General features: G+C 62.3%; 1 protein-coding gene across 1 annotated transcript in view; it reads left to right on the top strand.

Moving 5' to 3' along the window:
• Positions 1-681: 681 nt before the first annotated feature.
• The window catches only part of GALNT9 (polypeptide N-acetylgalactosaminyltransferase 9), a 75,710-nt gene continuing 57,883 nt past the window's right edge, over positions 682-18,508 (top strand). Inside the window, exon 1 of the mRNA XM_079151604.1 lies at positions 682-1,209. Coding sequence (XP_079007730.1) covers positions 969-1,209 — 241 coding nt within the window. The 5' untranslated portion in view covers positions 682-968. The remainder of the gene's footprint in view (positions 1,210-18,508) is intronic.

Genomic DNA, 18,508 nt, shown 5'->3' with positions numbered 1-18,508 from the left:
TTCACCACCCACGCGGCTGGTCCAGGCCCTGGGGCTTCCCAGCTCTGGCTGTGTGTGTGCATGTCCATCCAGCATACCTGTGCGATGCCCTTCTCTCTCTGGATCCCAGTTATCTCTACAAAATGCCAGTGCGGGGCCAGAGTAGAGATGGGGCAGCTGGGATTTGGGGACGGTGCATCTATCTGGGCTCTGAGGAGCATGACCCAGGGGTGGGCCTGGGTCCCTTTTCCTCTCCTGGGGGTTTCCTCCTGGCCTGGTGGTTCAGTCTCTGGCTGAACCACCTGTCCTTTCCCGTCCCACGGTCCCAGAGAGGGACCGGGCAGCCAACGTGGCTCTGACCCGCTCCTCGCCTGCACCATCCACCCCTCCGCCCCGGAGCCCCCAGCTCGCGGGTCCACGAGGATGGCCAGCCTGGTCCAGCAGCCCCGCGGCCCGGCTGCCAGGGGTCGAGTTTGGGGTTCATGCTGCGCTGGCGCGGGAGTCGGGAGCCCAGGGAGGGGCGCGCGGAGGGCGGGGCCCCGCGGCCGCGCGGGCGCCCGTGGCCTCGCCCGCCGGGCAGCCTGTCCGGGACCGCGCACCGGCGGCGGGCGGTCCCGCGGGCGGCGGGCGGGGCGGCGGGCGCCGCGTGCATGCTGATGAGCGCGAGGCCGCGTCACTGCGCACCGGCGCCGTGGCTGCGGGCGGGAGGAGCGCGCGCAGGAGCGCGGAGCAGCGCGGAGCAGCGGCCCCGCCGCCGAGCCCCGCGCGCCTCGGCCAGGCCGCTCGGCGCGGGGCGGGCGCCCTGCGGAGGATGCGGGCGGCGCCGCGCGCGCGCAGCCCCGGGCAGCCCCTGCGCGCCGGACGGCGGTGCTGAAGGGACAGCGCCCGCCCGCCGGCCCGGGTCCCGCAGCGGCCGGCCGCGCCCAGGCTGCCGCCGCCCGGCCCCCGGGGATGCCCCGCGGCGAGGCGGCCCCGCCCGAGCCGCACGCATGGCGGTGGCCAGGAAGATCAAAACTTTGCTGACGGTCAACATCCTGGTGTTCGTGGGCATCGTCCTCTTCTCGGTGTACTGCCGCCTGCAGGACCGCTCGGCCGCGCTGGTGCAGGTCGTGAGCGGCGCCGACCGCCGGGTGCGCAGCCGGCACACCAAGGTGGGCGCGCTGGCCGACCGCGAGGCCATCCTGCAGCGCCTGGACCACCTGGAGGAGGTGGTCTACAACCAGCTCAATGGTGAGCGGCCGCGAGCGGGGTCCAGTGCGGGGGCGCGCCGCTGTGCCCGGGGGTCGGGACCCATGCCCACCGTGGGCCTAGGCCACAGGGCTGGGGCCAGCCCCTCTGGGCACGGGAGCAGATCGGTGGGGGGGCAGACCGAGGCGAGGGCCCTTCCAGTCCTCCCTTTGGCAGAGGCGGGCCTGGATGGCCACTACTCATTCATTCCTCCAGTGGACACTTGGGAAGGACCCTGGCATCCCCTGCAGTGACTCCAAACTTACTCCCCAGAAGAACTTCAGGAACTTCTAGAGAGGTTCTTAGGCCCTACCTTGCAGTGGGCAGCACCAGTGTCCAGGGGTGAGGGCAAGCTGTGGGCCTCCAAGGGCTTAGGGTGGGCTTACTCCCCTCTTCCTGCAGATGTGGAGGGAGGGGCAGACATCCTGTCATCTGCATGGCTGACATCCTGTCCTTGCTGCTGGGGCCCACAGGGGCCCACTGAGACTGTGACCACTGACCCAGACAGCCTCTCGCCGGGGCTACTCAGGAAGTTCTGTGGTGGGGAGATGCTGAGGCCTGGCTGGTAGTGTGGACAGATGAAGTCAAGGGTCCAGCAGGGCTGGGCAGGAGCTAACTGCCCACATGGATGGAGGCTGGGTGCCTGGTCGCCCCCAAAGACTTGCCAATGTCCTTTGCTGCACGGGACCTTGAGGAGGTCAGTGTTGGTGTCGCGGCAGGTCAGGGCCGCTGGCCGCCGCAGGGGGAACGGGTGCTTTTCCACTTTGGGAGGCACAGGACAGACAGACCCCACAGTGGAGGTGCAGGAAGGAGGGAGCTTGGGTGCCCCCTTTCCAGGGGCTTCTCTCTTCTGTCTTGTGGGCTGTTCTGGTTTCTGCATCGATGGCCCCAGAAACCCTCTTCCAGGAAGTGCCAGGAACAGGGCCCACAGGAGGAGGCTGCACTGGCACCTGTGCGTTGCCCTGCTGCTGCGCGTGTGGGTGTGGAGGCTGGGGTCTTCTTGCAGGTCCTTTGGGAGCCCGGGTTGCAGGTGGGCCTCTGAGTCGCAGCCTGAAGGGGCTGCCTGGCGCGTCCCGGGATGAGGGCTGTCTGCCTGCAGCTGGCTTACGCTTGGGGAACTGAGCACACCAAGACCCCTCGGTGCTTTCTGGCCACCATGGAGCACCTGGTGCCCCAGGGGACGGCTGGTCAGCTCCCTGGCTTTTCTGGTCTTTGCTTTTCTGGTGTAGCCACTAGAGAAGTTTAGTTAGAGCGGCCACCTGGCCATTCCGGCAGTGATTCATCTCCTGGAAGGTGGCGTGCCCCGTAATAGCACAGAGCTTTATTGAAGTGTATTTGCCAGGGTGTTATGGTCTGTTTTATGGGGAGAACCGGAGGATTATATAAAAACATTGGCAGAACGTTGGGTTGTGTAACGTCACCACGGCCAGCAGCACCGGGCTGCTCTCCTCCCCTTGCGGCGGAGAGCAGGAACCAGGCGTCTTGGCAGAGACAGCCTGGACCCTCAACCAACTTTCCTGACATCCGTGGGGAGAGAGTGACGTGATTCTGGGGAGTGGCCTGTCATCCTCCCTCCCCAGCCCCTCGTCCCCTCTCCTTCCCGCCAGGTGCCCACCCCTCCTCTTCCCTTCTTGTTAAATGCTCTCCTCTCTCTCTCTCTCTCTCTCTCTCTCTCTCTCTCTCTCTCTCTCTCTCGACAAATCCTGTCCTCCTCCCCAGCTTCCCTCTTTCCTCTCCCGCCTCTTCCTGGTTCCCTCTCCCTCTCTGTGACCTACGCGCCCGGCAGGAGTCATTCGATATTTGCTCCAGGAAATGACAAGAGACAGCAGAATCTGTCACTGATCCCAGGCGGGTCATCAGGAGGGGACAGTCCAGTGTCAGGGCTGACGTCCGTCCTCTGAGGCCTCCCCAAAGCAAGTTTGCTGCCGGTCTCTGAGTTGTGGGAGGTGAGGAAATCTGAGTGTGCTTCCAGGAGGGGGCAGCCCGCTCTCTTGTTCTATTTCAGGTCCCGGAAATCTGAGATTGATTCTGGGAGTTTCTGCCAGATGCTAATCTGGCCAAGCTCAGGAGGGAGAGGGAGAAATCCAAAGCAAGATTGATCTGTCACTTACATTTCCTCTGCCCGGGCTGCTCCCCAGAGGTTTCTTGTGGCTGGAGGGAATCTGTGAGAAGGGATGTCCTGGGGCACCAGCCGGGTGTGCTTAGAGATGGGAGGAGCCATGTTGGGGGAGCAGGCCCAGAGTGGTTGCTTTGTGGCTGGCCCAGAGCTCACTGAGCTTCGCAGACCCTGCGGGGAGCACGCAGGGTAGACGCCCAGGCCTGGAGGAAGGCTCTCTAGGACAAAGGCGCCGCCCTCGATTGTCAGGAGCGTTTGCTTCTGAATTCAGTGCTCAAGCCGAGGAAGAATGTTTACAGACGAGAACCCCGAGTCGCACATAGAGCACAGAACCTCGATCCTGTGCCTGCAGGGGCTCGGGAGCCTGTGGACACCACACCCGAGGCTCTGCAGCCAGGGAGCAGAGGAAAGGCGCCTCCCTGTGACGTCCCACCAGTCCGCCAGCCCCTGCCCCAGGGATTGACCCGGTGAGGGCTGTAGGGGGAGTGGGCACCTGTTGGCAGGGTCTGTGCTGGGGCCTCGCACACACCCAGGGGGCCTCTCTGCACCTAGGGGGTTGCCACTTGCAGCCTCTGGCCAGGGTCCCTGAGGAGGGGGACCGACCTGGGGGACGCCCCGGGGATGTAGGGATGGTGGTGACGCCTTGGCTCTGGGTGTGGGCTTTCGGGGGTGGTTTCTGGAATCACCTACCCAGCCCGGTGCACTGGAGTGAGTCACAGTCAGAGGCGGTCAAGGCCAGGGTCTCGAGGCACCGGGCAGGCCGCTTGCCCAGGGTCATTCACAGAGTAGGTGGTGGCAGCCCCGACAAGGCACCTGCTTCGGAGGAACCTCCCCTCACGCAGTTGTTAGACTTCACGTTTAAAAAGTGGACGTTGTGGACCACCAGGCGCCGGCCAGAGAGGCCCTGGGACGGGCAACCTCTGCCTGCCCTGCAAATGGACACCATTGCCCTGCCTCCTTCGGTAAACTGGCCTGTCCCTCCTGGCCCCCGGGAGCTTGCCCGCCTGCCCCGCGTCCTCTCACCCGGGCGACTAACACCCAAGGGGGGCGCACCGGGCGCTCGGGGTTCCTGCAAGTGAAGAGAGCGTGTTTCTCGGAGGATTCATTGTTCTGGCTTCAACAAACATGTCACCGCCCTCCCTGGACTACGCTGACGTCACGCTGCCGTTCCTGGAAGCTGCTCCTTAGGAGGGGTGGGGTCTGGGCGCGACCCCAGGTCAGGGAGCTGGGCGGGCCCCAAAGGCAGAGGCTCCCTGGCGTGGCGGAGGTGGGGGCTACTTAACCACAAGCCCATCTTCTGCCAAGAATGGCGACCAGCAGAGGCTGGTCAGGTCCATGTGCGGCCCCTGGTTGGGGAAGCCCTGGCCAGAGAGGCGAGGCTGTGGGGGCCATTGGGGAAGAGTCCAGAGGCCGTTGGCTGAAGAGGCCGCCCTAGGCCACCCTTGGGTTCCTGGAGCCCGGGGCCCCAACCCCGCCAGCATCAGGAGCCAGAGCCAGGGGAGGGGAGGGGACACCCATGGCCAGCAGGCATGCCAGGGTCCCACAGGCAGATGGCGGGGCTGAGGGGCCTGCTCTGGGGCCAGGGAAGGTGCCCAGCCTGCCCCCATCCGGCCCTGGTGGCACCCAGCACGAGGGCCGCCATCCACAGTGAGCTGTGAGGGGGCAGTGGGTGGGGTGTGGGCCACACCTTGCCCGTCCTCCCTTGCCCACCTCCCTTGCCCGTCCACTCACACCTCCCTCGGGAGCTCTGGCGCACTGGGCAGTGGCTTCCAGAAAGGGCTTGCTGTTTCTCCTTGGCCCTCGGACACCGTCTGGACGTGCCTGGAGGGGTCATGCCAGGGACCCAGGGCCGGCAGAAGCTCGAGGGTCTTAGTTCCCAGACCCGCCTCTGCTGTCAGGATGGCCCCTCCACCCTGCAGGTCAGCCTGCACCTCCCCAGCTGCCCTCAGGAGCTACCCCGTTCCCACGCAGCCAGGGCAGGCCGTGGAGTCACGGTGGCCAGGTGCACGGCCATGGGCACTGGACGCTTTCTGGAATCCTGAGTCCGGCAGGTCAGGCCTCCAATGCTGCAAAGGCTGATTTGGGGGCCGCACCCCCCCAGCCCCCCACTGCTGGACACCACAGAAATGGAGGCAGGCAGGCCCTGGGCGGCTGGCCGTCACCAGCCGGTGTGCCTGGCACAGGGGACAGCCAGTCACGTTTCCCTCTGTCGAGGAGATGGGGGTGCTGAGGCTTTGCCTCTTCTTCCTGCCTGGGCCCAGCCCACCCATACCTGGACACGGGCTGTGAGGTCCATGGACACCGCCCTGCTCCTGAGCTGGGAGAGGGCTGGGGCCCAGGGCTGGCCACCGTGCTGTCCAAGCCCAGGGCTTGTGGAAGGGTCCCACCTGCCCTGGCCAGAGATCTGACACAAATGCCTCTGCAGCGTCCACCCCAGACCTGTCCCTGTGGGCAGGTGGGGGGATGCTGGGTGGAGTGGGGACAGAGCTGTGGGAGGGAGCTGAAGCCGCAGGAGGGAGGCTGCACAGGAGGGAGGCTGCACAGGAGGGAGGCCCAGGCCCCACAGAAGGGAGGCCGAGGCTCTGGCCTGGGAGCATCAGCAGGATGGGGTTCTCCCTCCGGGAGCACCCTGCTGGCGGCAGAGACTCTGGTCTTTCCTCCCGCTCAGCACGGTCTTCATCCTCCCTGGGGCCTGGGTCCCTCTGATCCCACTTGCGGGATGGGAAAGCTGTTTTGTGGGTTGTTGGAGAAGCACCCGTGCTGTGTCATCTGCCAGCAGAGGCCGGACCGGCAGAGCTCAGCAAGCAGTGTGCCCACCCAGCGGCCTCCCAGCCTCCCAGTGCCCCTCCTCCGGAAGCAGCAGGGCCACGTGGGCGGCTCTCCTAGCTCAGCATGCAGACTGCACAGCCCTGCCGCCCGGGTTCCGGGGGCCTGGGGACGCCACGGCCGCAGGACCTGGTGGGGAAGGGAGGAGGGGAGGCGGCCTCTTCCTGAGGTCCACGCTGGTCCCTCCTGGGCCCTGTGAGCTTGCCTGAGCTGACCTGGCCTCCGTGGGCCTCTACAGCATCGGTTGCCTCTCCCAGTCCACGAGCACCCACTGTTCCTGGTGCTGTGCGGGAGGACAGTGACGGGGACAGGCCCTGCCCTCGGGCTGGCCTCCCAGCAGGACAGGGAAGCAGTGGGATCCCAAGGGCATGGGTGGCTGGACAGTGCCCAGGGTCCACGTCCCTTGGGACCTTACTTGGAAATGGGGTCTCCACGGATGCATTACTGATGGGTCCCTGCTGCGGTGGGTGGGCCTGCGTCTGACCTCTGTTGTCCTCCTGAGAGAAGGAGAGGCAGAGGCAGAGGAGGCCACTGAGGACAGAGGCCACCCATGTGGGGCCACTACCAAGGGGCGTGTGGAGCAGCTGGGTGCTGGGAGAGGCGGCCTTGGTGGGGCTCTGGCCCTGCCCACCCAGGACTGCAGCTCAGCCTGTGTGTGGTGCTGTGTGGTGGAGACCAGGACCCTCACACGGGCATGGAGCCAGCCTTGGAGTCTGGGGAGGTGGGCAGGGCTGGGTGTCAGCAGGAGCAAAGGCCCGTGGTGGCCTGAGGGTTCTGGTGAATAGCCCCCCCCATCCTGGGTGACCTTGTCACCTGGGAAGTGCTGCAGGCTCCCAGGGAGGGTGGTGGCATGGAGCGCTGTGTCCCAGGAGTGCTTGGGCCCCACCGAGCCCAGAGCTGACCGCCAGCTGTCTGGTCTCAAGCACACCCGCGATTTCTCTGGGATCTACCTCCTGGCCCTTCCAGCTGCTGTCCCCAGTCCCCCTCCAGACAGCACTCTTGACCAGTGGACCATGGTCCTGCTGATCGGCAGATGGAAAAGCAAGATTCCAGAGTGGCCGAGACCCTCTGCCTTGTGTGTGGTCACCCGGCCCACACTGTGCCCTCAGCCTGGCGGGGCCTTGGTCCCTGCCACCCGCCAGGGCCAGCCAGGACACCAGAAGCATCCCTGGGGGTGATGTTCCCGCTGCCAAGGACGCTTGAGAGCGTGGCTGTTGACTCCTGGACTCTGGCCGGCTCTGCCCCTCACTTGGGGAGCCTCGGTCTCCTCACCTGGGAAGTGGGTGGGAAGCGCCGACCCCGAACCTCGTGGGGCGAAGGAGTGGGCAGGGGAGGAGCCTCGTGGCACCCCAGCAGGCAGCAGGGCGGGCTGGAGAGGGCCGGTCAGCACCAGGAGCCTTCCTCCCTGCCCTCCTCCGTCCTCCCTGGCGTGCTGGGTGACAGCGCCGGCTGGTGGCAGTTCCCCAGCCTCCCAGCCTCCCTCCAGCTGTGGGAGCTGCTTCCCGGCTCGGGGGCTGTGTGGCTGGCACCTTGGCTGAACTTCCATCACGCTCTGGTTTCCATTTTCTATTTACTGATATTTTGGGCCAATGATGCAGGTTTTCTCTTGGTAGTGATGTATTACTTATTCAAGAAGCAAATCTATTTAATTCAAAAGAGGAGCCGACTTAAAGGAGGGAGCTGAGGAGGGGGACTTGAGGCTCTGTAGAAGCAGCAGACTCTGCAGGAAGCGGAGGGAGGCCCGTGCAGGCGCCCCCGGGCCAGAGGTTGCCTGGCCTCCCAGACCATGGTGGGAACGGGAACTGACGGGGGTCCCAGCTCCAGACCCTGCCCTGCCCGAGGGGCTCCCCGCTCTGCGTCAGTCACACAAGACCAGCGTGGACTAGGTGGGAGGCCAGGTTTCCTGCCCCTGGGGAGCGTCCTGTTCCTCCCTGGGCCTGGCCAGCTGTGGGCTGGGGCTTGGAGGCTTGCGGTGGGCCATTCCCTGCTGGCTTGGCGGATCCCAGTGCTCCCTCAGGTCCGCGGGGAAGGGGCTGGGGTGGCGTCCGCCTCCCATGCTGGTTCAAAACCGGTCTGCAGTGAGTGACGTGGTCCTGGGTTGGGGCTGGACCCCAAAGGCTGGGAGCGCAGTGCACAGGCCTCCGTGTGCCCACAGCCTCCCTCCCTGGGGCAGGAGCCTGCAGCCCTCGGCCCACACGGGGTCCGGCTGCTCTGGTGGCAGCTCCGCCCCTGCCCCGGCCTGGCTGGCAAGCCCTGTCCCCCCGCACAGGCCCCTCAGGTGCCGCCACTGCTGCCCTCTCACTTTTAAGATCGTAAACCAAGCGCCATCGTCTTACGATGCGTCCCAGGCCTGACCGGGTGCCAGGGAGGTAATGGGATCCAGCAGCGCCAGGACTGCAATGGAGCCGCCCGGCTCCCGGCAGCCCCTGCCACCTAGCCGGGGCTCCTTCCTGCCCGGTGTCCCTGTCCTGCTCGGAAGGAGCGAGACTGTAGGGCGGGGTGGAGAGTCCGGCTGGGCTCGCAGGGCTGAGGCTTCCAGGAAGATTTCAGAGGAAGGAATCTCAACACCGTCTGCAGACTGGTCGACAGACCAGGGCTGCTGAAGGCTCCTGGAGAGCCGCCCTGTCCCGCCCGTCACTGGGAGGATGGATCTGCAAGAACTCGGCTCTCACCCTGGACGCAGTGGGTCAGCGCTGAGTGGAAGCACCGCCGCATCTCCGGGACCCTGTCTGTGCTAACCTGTTCCACCTCACGTGCAGACACCGAGCCCAGAGGCCCAGTGTCCTTGGCCCAGTGCTGGTTCTGGGGCTCCGGGGCCTCGGCCGGCCACCCTGACCCGCCTCGACCCTGGAGGGCTCTGGGTGGCACGGGGGTGGTCCTGGCCACAGAGGTGTGGGCACAGGGAGACGCAGTGGTGGGCAGGCTGCGAGGACACACGCTGGGCCCAGGCAGGAAGCAGACAGTGGAGGCCGCCCAGCTCGCGGTGACTCACGCGGCCTGTGCAGGTGACAAGCTTGTGACAACTAGCCGAGCCGAGCCTTCTGCTTTCATGCGAGTGATTTTTCCCAGTGATAAACTCACATTTCTACAGAGTGGATTCGGGGACGACCGGCTGACCAGCCGAGTTTTGGGACATGGGACGGAGGAACATTTGCCTCACCCAGCGCAGCCCAGACCCAGGGAGAAGGAAGAGGGTCGGGAGGAGGGGGATGTCAAAGAGAGAAGGGGAGCCTGAGTTTCTCTCTAGTCCTTGCAGAGAGAACGGAAGACAGACTGGACCAGAGGGAAAGAGGGCCCGAAATAGTCTCATCCTTTTACGAATCTGAGGCTGGAAACCCAGGGCAGGCTCTGTGGAGACCCAGCCTGGTTTGGGTTTTATGTTGAGAGAGCGTCTCGCTGGTGGCCCAGGAGCGCTTCCTATCTGCCCTCCGGGCTTCAGCCTGCGAAGCCCAGGGGAGACTCTGTGGGCACAGGTGAAGACGGGATGCTCGGCGCCAGCAAGGGATGAACCAGGAGCGCTGCCAGCCCCAGCGCCCCGTGAACGCCAGTGGGCAACCTCATCCACCCCGACACCTGAGCCACCCCCGCGTCTCCGGGGTGGACGCTCTGGGCCGAGTGCCCCATTCAGGACACACCTCACCTCGTCACTCTGTGGCAGAGACCCGCTGTGCCCACTGCTCCCCTGGCAGCCCCAAGGACACAGGGACACAGCCCTGCAGAGTGCGCGAGGCCCCTCAGCGGGTCCTCCGCGCCATCGAGGGCCAGGGGAGCTACGCCCCGGAGCTGTGCGTCCTGGACATAGAGCTGGTAACCTACGGTGCTCCTCTCTTCTCAGGCTGGATTCAGAACTCTGAGCAGGGCTGGACACCCTGTGGTCCTTCCTGTTCCCCATGTCTGCCTTCAAGGCCCCCCGGTCACACTGTGAACCCCGAGGGTCCAGGGTGGAGCTGATGGATGGCCTGGCCCACCCACTGAACTCACGGTGATGCGTACAGAGCACTAAATAGTGACCAGGAGATGGGACGAAGGCCGAAGTGTGGCGGGGAACCTGCCAAGAAGCCCCGGAAGCTTCTCAGCAGAGGCGTAATGTGACCCGGCAGAGGCTGGTCACACAGTGCAGGTCCACTGCAGCCCGTGCTGGGAGGCCAGTCAGAAGTCTGTGACCAGTGGGGACCCAACTGTGGGGCTGGAGACCTGCATGGCTCCACCTCTTCCAGGGCATTGGGGCCAGGGAAGAGCTGGGTACAGAAGGCACCAGATTCAACTTGTGCTTACCAGGTTCTGCTGGCTTCTCAGGGTCCAGAAAAGCATGAGCCCTAATACAGAGGCAGATGGGAGGCCAGAGCTGTGCCCAGTGCACATAGAGATGAGGCAGAGGAGATAGGTACACCCCTCTGTGCACACCTGGATGTATTTTTAAAGACAAATTTCTTTCTAGAACACTAATGCAGATAAAAAATGTGATTTTACTTCCTGAAAATCCTAGAAATCAAAACTACAGTTTGGGCATCCTAATTGAAAACCAGAAATCCAGAGGCTTCCAGTAGCTGTGCAGTGTAGGATGTGGTTCTGAAGGGCAGGATGTACCTGTGCAGTGTAGGATGTGACTGTGCAGTGCAGTATGTGACTGTGCCATGTAGGATGTGACTGTGCAGTGCAGGATGTGACTGTGCAATGTAGGATGTGACTGTGTCTAGTGCAGGATGTGGCTGTGCAGTGCAGGATGTGACTGTGCAATGTAGAATGTGACTGCAGTGCAGGATGTGACTGTGCAGTGCAGTATGTGACTGTGCAATGTAGGATGTGACTGTGCCTAGTGCAGGATGTGGCTGTGCAGTGCAGGATGTGAGTGTGCACGGCAGCATGTGGCTGTGCAGTGTAGGATGTGACTGTGCAGTGCAGGATGTGGCTGTGTCCAGTGCAGGATGTGGCTGTGCAGTGCAGGATGTGGCTGTGTGCAGTGTAGGATGTAGCTGTGCAGTGTAGGATGTGACTGTGCAGTGCAGGATGTGGCTGTGCAGTGCAGGATGTGACTGTGCAGTGCAGGATGTGGCTGTGCAATGTAGGATGTGGCTGTGCAGTGCCGTATATGATGATGTATGGCAGCATGTGGCTTGCATGGCAGGATGTGGCTGTGCAGTGCAGAATGTGGCTATGTCCAGTGTAGAATGTGACTGTGCAGTGCAGTATGTGACTGTGCAGGGCAGGATGTGACTATGCAGTGCAGTATGTGGCTGTGCAGCACAGGATGTAGCTGTGTACAGCACAGGATGTAGCTGTGCAGTGCAGTATGTTACTGTGTGCAGGGCAGGATGTGACTGTGTGCAGTGTAGGATGTGTCTGTGCAGGGCACGATGTGTCTTTTTGGTGCAGTATGTGACTGTGCAGGACAGGATGTGACTGTACAGTACAGGATGTAGCTGTGCATTGCAGGATGTGGCTGTGCAGTACAGGATGTAGCTGTGTGCAGCACAGGATGTAGCTGTGCATTGCAGGATGTGGCTGTGCAGTGCAGGATGTGACTGACTGTGTGCAGCACAGGATGTAGCTGTGCAGTGCAGTATGTCGTTGTGTGCAGGGCAAGATGTGGCTGTGTGCAGTGTAGGATGTGTCTGTGCAGGGCAGGGTATGTCTTTACGGTGTAGTATGTGACTGTGCAGGATAGGATGTGGCTGTGCAGTGCAGGATGTAGTTGTGTGCAGCATAGGATGTAGCTGTGCATTGCAGGATATGACTGTGCAGTCTAGGATGTGACTGTGCTGTGCAGGATGTGGCTGTGCAGTGCAGGATGTGGCTGTGTGCAGTGCAGTATGTTGGCTGTGCAGTGCAGTATGTAGTTGTGCAGTGCAGGATGTAGCTGTGCAGTGCAGGATGTGACTGCAGGGCAGAATGTGGGTGTGTGTGTGCACTGTAGGCTGTGGCCTGTGGTGGGCAGCACCCCTGGGCCTACCCACTAGATACTGTTGCCTCCCTCCCATCTCCAGTGGTGAAAACCCACAGTATCTCCCTTCCTTGCCATGTGTCCCCTGGGACAAGCAACCCCCAGTTTAGAATTGATGCAGTAAAGGTAAGCAAGGTCAGTCAACTGGACAGGGGCCTGGGATGGGGTGTGTGGGATGGGAAGAGGGTAGCCTGCATGGACACCGTTGGAACTGCCCAGAGAGATGGGGTCTGGGGAGACAGAGGGAAAGCAGAGGGGAGAGGGAGGGCGCTGGGGACCAGTCCCCATCTGGGAGATGGCGGGACGAGAGGCTGGGGGTCATCTGGGCAGGAATGCTATGTGTTCTCTTGGGATTTTCCGTTTCCCAGGGAAGCAGAAACAAGGTCACGGGCCACGGTGAGCTGAAAACTGCCTCCTTCTTTTCTTCTTTTTTTAGCACAGCTGTAGCACTAGAGGATTTTTTTTTAAAGCATATGTTTGGTTACATCTTATCTGTGTTTCCTTTCAGAAGAAAGGCATTACATAGTGTGTGTCATGCTCTAGGGCTGCAGAGACCCCTGTTGCCTGGTGGAGAAGTGGGGTCAGCGTTTGTGGGTGTGGCACCCTCTGCAGGGTCAGGGGCCTGCGGGGGCTGTGGAGTGGGCTCCAGCCGCTGCCCAGGTCTGATGGAGGAACAGGAGAGGAGACCCATGGATCGGAAGGCCCAGAGGGCTGAGGCCGGGCGGACGCTGCCTGTGCTCTCCTGGGCACCTGGCCCCGTGTCCCTGGCCCTGTGCATTGCTGCACTGGAGAACACCCCTCCTTCTGCACTGGGTCTGGCTCCCACCCCCTCACCTCTGAAGAGGCCCTCGGGTGGGCTGCTCTCAGCAGGGGTTGTGGCTGAAGTTAATGTGCAGACTCCTGTGTGGCCACTGGCTCTGGGAGTCAGTGCCCAGGGCAGGCGAGGGCAGAGGTGGGGTTAGGCCCTGTGGCCCAGGCCTCCTTGGAGGCTGGTACGAGAGTGGTCCAGCCGGGCAGTGTTGGGTGTGAGGTTTCCTACATCACACAGCAAGAAAGGGCTGTTGCTGTTAATGGGCTCATTCAGCCAGATCAGCGTGTGCAGCCCATTCTGAAACCCACAAGTCCTGATTTTATTTCCAACAAAGGAAATAGTGCAGTGGCTGACTTTGCGAGGGACTCAGACGGCTCTGAGGACATTGTGAAACACCTGTGATATTCCAGGTGCTTGAGCACTTAGTGGTGGGCAGGGGATGCCAAGGAGGAGTCCTCGCTGGTGGGAGTGGACAGCATGGTCAGAGCCTGCCCCCTCTGCCAGCGCCAGTGGAGACGCTCAACGCCCTGGCCTCACTGTCCTCGCTGTGAGATGGGGTGATGGCAGCCTTGGGAGCAGCGCCTGGCCTGCAGACCTTGCTCAATAGAGAGGTCCTTTCTGCTGGGGCTGGTTCATCCATCCATCCATCCATCCATCCATCCATGGTGACCCTAGTGACAGTTCTAGTGTCAGAACTAGTGACAGTTCTCCTGCCTGCTCTCCACTGTCCTCCAGCCCTCCCACCCAACTCCACCGGCCAACGCTGAGTCTTTTGATGCAGCCTCACTTCTGCCCCAAATGCATGATTTCCAGCTCCACAGAAGCTGGTGAGGGGAGACCGGGAGATGGCTTAGTCCAGTTCACACTATCCCCAGAGCGAGTCCTGCCAGGCAGAGCACAGCGGGCTGTGCCCAGCCTCCCTGAGCCGTGTCCTCGGAGGAGCAGCAGCCTGCGTTGCCTGTTCTCAAAGGAGGCTGCGGTCAGTGGCCTGCAGATTCACAGGAGTGTGAGTGAGGATTGTTTTGATGAAGGTCAGAACAGCTCAGGGGCATTTGAGCAGCACATGTGGTATTGAGTGGACCTGGGTCCAAACTCCAATGGGTGACCTTGGGGAGGTCACCACCCCTCGAGCTTTGGTTTCCACACTGTAAAATGTGAAATCTTATCCCATGATAGGATTACCGAGGAGATTAATCAGGAGGCACGCAAAGGGCCTGACACACAGGGTTGGCCCTCGGGAGGCCAGCAGACATGGCGAAAGAAAGGGTTGAAATGAGGCAGTTTGGATGGACGTGCACGACAATGCCTGGTGCATGATCGATACTCAATGAATATTTAGTGACTGGTAGGATGGCTGGGTGGGTGGATGGCTGAGTGGGTGGATGGATGAGTGGGTAGATGCTGGATGGATGGAAGGATGGTTTGCTGGCTGAATGGATGGATGAGTAGGTGGATGGATGGATGGATGAGTAGCTGGCTGGCTGGGTGGATGGGTGGATGGGTGGATGGGAGGATGGATCGATGAAAGAGTAGATGGATGGATGACTGGGTGGCTGGCTGGCTGGATAAGTAGGTAGATGCTGGATGGATGGAAGGATGGGTGGATGGATGGACGGCTGGCTTGCTGGCTTAATGGATGGATGAGTAGATGGATGGATAGACAGATGAATAGCTAGATGAGTAGCTGGATGGATGGAGGGTTGGACGGACGGACAGATGGATGGCTGGCTGACTGGCTGGCTGGCTGAGTAGCTGGCTGACTGGCTGGCTGGCTGCCTGAACAGCTAGATGGCTGGCTGGGTGGATGCATGGATGGATGGGTGGATGGAGAAGTGGGTGGGTGGATGAATAAATATATAGGAGACACTAGAATGAGTGAAGCCAGAGGCACCAAGGAGGAGGACGCAGTACCTCAAGTAGCAGAAGCAGGAGAGCAGGCTGGGAAGGCAGGCTAGGTCCCAGGGCACCCACAGTGGTGGAGGGTCCACTGAAGGAGCAACATGCCTGATCAGAGATCTGAAGGAGCCGACACTGCCTGGGGACACAGGGAGCCCTTGATGCTCTGGGCTCCAGGGTGCCGGGCACCTTCTTCCTTCTTTCCTGGGCAGCTCCGTGGGTGTGATCCAGTCTGACTTGGCCCCTGACCAGTGGCCTAGCCCCAGATGCTGGGTTGGGGCAGTGTTTTCTGCAGTCTGCAGCCTTCAGATGCCTTTACCCAGCTTGCTCTGGCTCACCCACCGTGCCTCTTGCTCTCTACCCCCAGACCCCACCTGGGGCCTTTGATGTGGGGCACGAGGACCGGCACTTTTTGGTGGGAGTGGCCAGTACACTGGATACTTTGTTGTGGGTGGGATGGGCCCAAGCAGCAAGGAAACGTGGCTAGCTCCTGGGGCACTGGGCTGTGTGGAGGGCAGAATAGCCGGAGCCGGCCTTCCTGGTGCTGGGGACATGCTGGCCCCCATGAGGGAGCTTCCGTGCCTGTCGCTTACACGATGGGAAACTGAGGCACATGAGGGTGAGCTTTGCCTGAAGGGTAAAGTCAGATCTGAATCTGGGCAACTCCAGTGTCCAGGCCCTCGGCTGCGCAACGGGCACTTCTGACTCAAACCCTTTCCAGTTCACTGGGGGCGGATAGTGAGCTGGGGGCAGGGGCTGGAACAAGAGGCACGTGGAGGACCTGACCCTGCTCCACAGCTGGGCTCCCACTGCAGAGGCCCAGGGACCCCGGTGCAGCCTGGAGGGACGGGCACGGATGCCTGGATGGAGTGCTGGGCTCGGTCCTTCCCTGGTCCTTCCTGCTGGACTCCACTGGTTGATGGGCTGTTTCCTGAGCTGCTAAGAAACCCGCCCGTGCTTTGGGCTTTGGGTTTCTGTGAGAGCAAGGAGGAGCAGGGCTGGGTCCTCCTGGCCTCCACTGAATGTGGGCCTGAGGCCTCTTCCTCTCGGTAACCTCCACAGGTGCTCTGGGACAAGACTTCCCAGGAAGGTCCAGGGTCAGGGGTCAAGAGGCCAAGTGCAGGGCCAGGGTGTGTTTGCTCCCCACTGAGGACCGGAGGGGGCAACCATGGGCCCTCCTCACTCAGCATTCACTCGAGCTGCCCGAGGTGCAGGACAGATGGCCCCTCCCGCTCTGGCCGTCCCTGGGCTCAGCTTGGGGCAGCCTGGTCACTGCAGGAGGGGCTGGGTGAGGAAGGCCAGGGGTCGCCACCCCTCCCACCCTGCTTGCTCAGCCCCGTGGTGCCCGAAACTGCTGGACAGGGCACCGCGCGGGGTGATTTATCCAGCGCGGTTTCAAGCTCGGTGCGGCTGTGTCTCCCTGGTGGTGCCGTGTCCTGGAAAACGCTCCCCATGTGGCCTCAGAGGACGCGGCTCTTTGCCGTTCAGGCTTTATTAGTCTGGGGCCCCGGGAGTCTTAGAAGACCTGAGCGTAACGGGATCAGATCTGCCGGCGGGTTGGAGAGAGTGGATGAAGCTGGCACCAGCAGAGACGCCATCCATGGAGGCGGCCTGGAACCCCGTCCAGACTCCTTTGTGACCGTCAAGCTGATCTCACCAGAGAGGAGGAAGGAGCGAGATGTCCCTCCCGTCCCCAGACCTCGGCCTCCCTGCCACGCCACCTGGCCAGCAGCCGAGGTCGCTGGCCTGTGGGGGCGCTGCAAAGAGTCCTGGTGAGTGTCCAGTGCCTCCCTGGCCTGAGTCCACATCTGCCGACCTGCGCCCAGCACCTCATCAGCCAGACAGCCTGCCGTGAGGTCCTGGAGGCCAGGCCCAGTCCCACCTTGTCCTCCAAGGGCGCTGAGCCCCAGCCCCCGGCTCCTGTCCAACTCTGGGGGACGATTTTCCTCTGATGCCATTGCAGCACTCAGAACTCTCACAGGGCGAACTGCCCATTGGGCCCTCCACTGTCCACCTCGGACTGTGGAGAAGGGGATGCCAGGTGGGGTCCAGCTCTCACTACTGGGTGGGGTCCAGCTCTCACTACTGGGTGGGGTCCAGCTCTCACTGCTGGGTGGGGTCCACCTCTCACTGTTGGGTGGGTCCAGGTCTCACTGTTGGGTGGGGTCCGGGTCTCACTGTTGGGTAGGTCCAGCTCTCACTGTTGGGTGGGGTCCAGGTCTCACTGTTGGGTGGGGTCCAGCTCTCACTGTTGGGTGGGGTCCAGGTCTCATTGCAGGGTGGGGTCCAGCTCTCACTGTTGGGTGGGGTCCAGCTCTCACTGCTGGGTGGGGTCCAGCTCTCACTGCTGGGTGTGGTCCAACTCTCACTGTTGGGTGGGGTCCAAGTCTCACTGTTGGGTGGGTCCAGCTCTCAGTGCTGGGTGGGGTCCAGGTCTCACTGTTGGGTGGGGTCCAGCTCTCACTGTTGGGTGAGGTCCAGGTCTCACTGCTGGGTGGGGTCCAGCTGTCACTGCTGGGTGGGGTCCAGGTCTCACAGTTGGGTTGAGGTCCAGGTCTCAATATTGGGTGGGGTCAGCTCTCACTGTTGGGTGGGGTCCGGTCTCACTGTTGGGTGGGTCCAGCTCTCACTGCTGGGTGGGGTCCAGGTCTCACTATTGGGTGGGGTCCGGTCTCATTGTTGGGTGGGTCCAGATCTCACTGCTGGGTGGGGTCCAGGTCTAACTGTTGGGTGGGGTCTAGGTCTCACTGTTGGGTGAGGTCCAGGTCTCACTGTTGGGTGGGTCCAGCTCTCAGTGCTGGGTGGGGTCCAGGTCTCACTGTTGGGTGGGGTCCAAGTCTCACTGTTGGGTGGGTCCAGATCTCACTGCTGGGTGGGGTCCAGGTCTCACTGTTGGGTGGGGTCCAGCTCTCACTGTTGGGTGAGGTCCAGGTCTCACTGTTGGGTGGGGTCCAGCTCTCACTGCTGGGTGGGGTCCAGGTCTCACTGTTGGGTGGGGTCCAGGTCTCACTGCTGGGTGGGGTCCAGGTCTCACTGTTGGGTGGGTCCAGGTCTCTCTGTTGGGTGGGGTCCAGGTCTCACTGTTGGGTGAGGTCCAGGTCTCACTGGTGGGTGGGGTCCAGCTCTAACTGCTGGGTGGGGTCCAGGTCTCACTGTTGGGTGGGGTCCAGGTCTCACTGTTGGGTGAGGTCCAGGTCTCACTGTTGGGTTGAGGTCGAGGTCTCACTGTTGGGTGGGGTCCAGCTCTCACTGCTGGGTGGGGTCCAGGTCTCACTGTTGGGTGGGGTCCAGCTCTCACTGATGGGTGAGGTCCAGGTCTCACTGGTGGGTGGGGTCCAGCTCTAACTGCTGGGTGTGGTCCAGGTCTCACTGTTGGGTGGGGTCCAGCTCTCACTGTTGGGTGGGGACCAGGTCTCACTATTGGGTGGGTCCAGCTCTCACTGTTGGGTGGGGTCCAGCTCTCACTGTTGGGTGGGGTCCAGGTCTCACTGCTGGGTGGGATCCAGTTATCACTGCTGGGTGGGTCCAATTCTCCCTATTGGGTGGGTCCAGGTCTCACTGTTGGGTGGGGTCCAGGTCTCCCTGTTGGGTGGGTCCAGGTCTCACTGTTGGGTGGGGTCCAGGTCTCACTGCTGGGTGGGTCCACTCTCACTGCTGGGTGGGGTCCAGGTCTCACTGTTGGGTGGGTCGACCTCTCACTGTTTGGTGGGTC

The sequence above is a fragment of the Sciurus vulgaris genome (assembly GCF_902686455.1).
Source record: "Sciurus vulgaris genome assembly, chromosome: 8".
NCBI classification, from domain to species: domain Eukaryota; kingdom Metazoa; phylum Chordata; class Mammalia; order Rodentia; family Sciuridae; genus Sciurus; species Sciurus vulgaris.
This window is presented reverse-complemented; position numbering and strand designations above follow the sequence as displayed.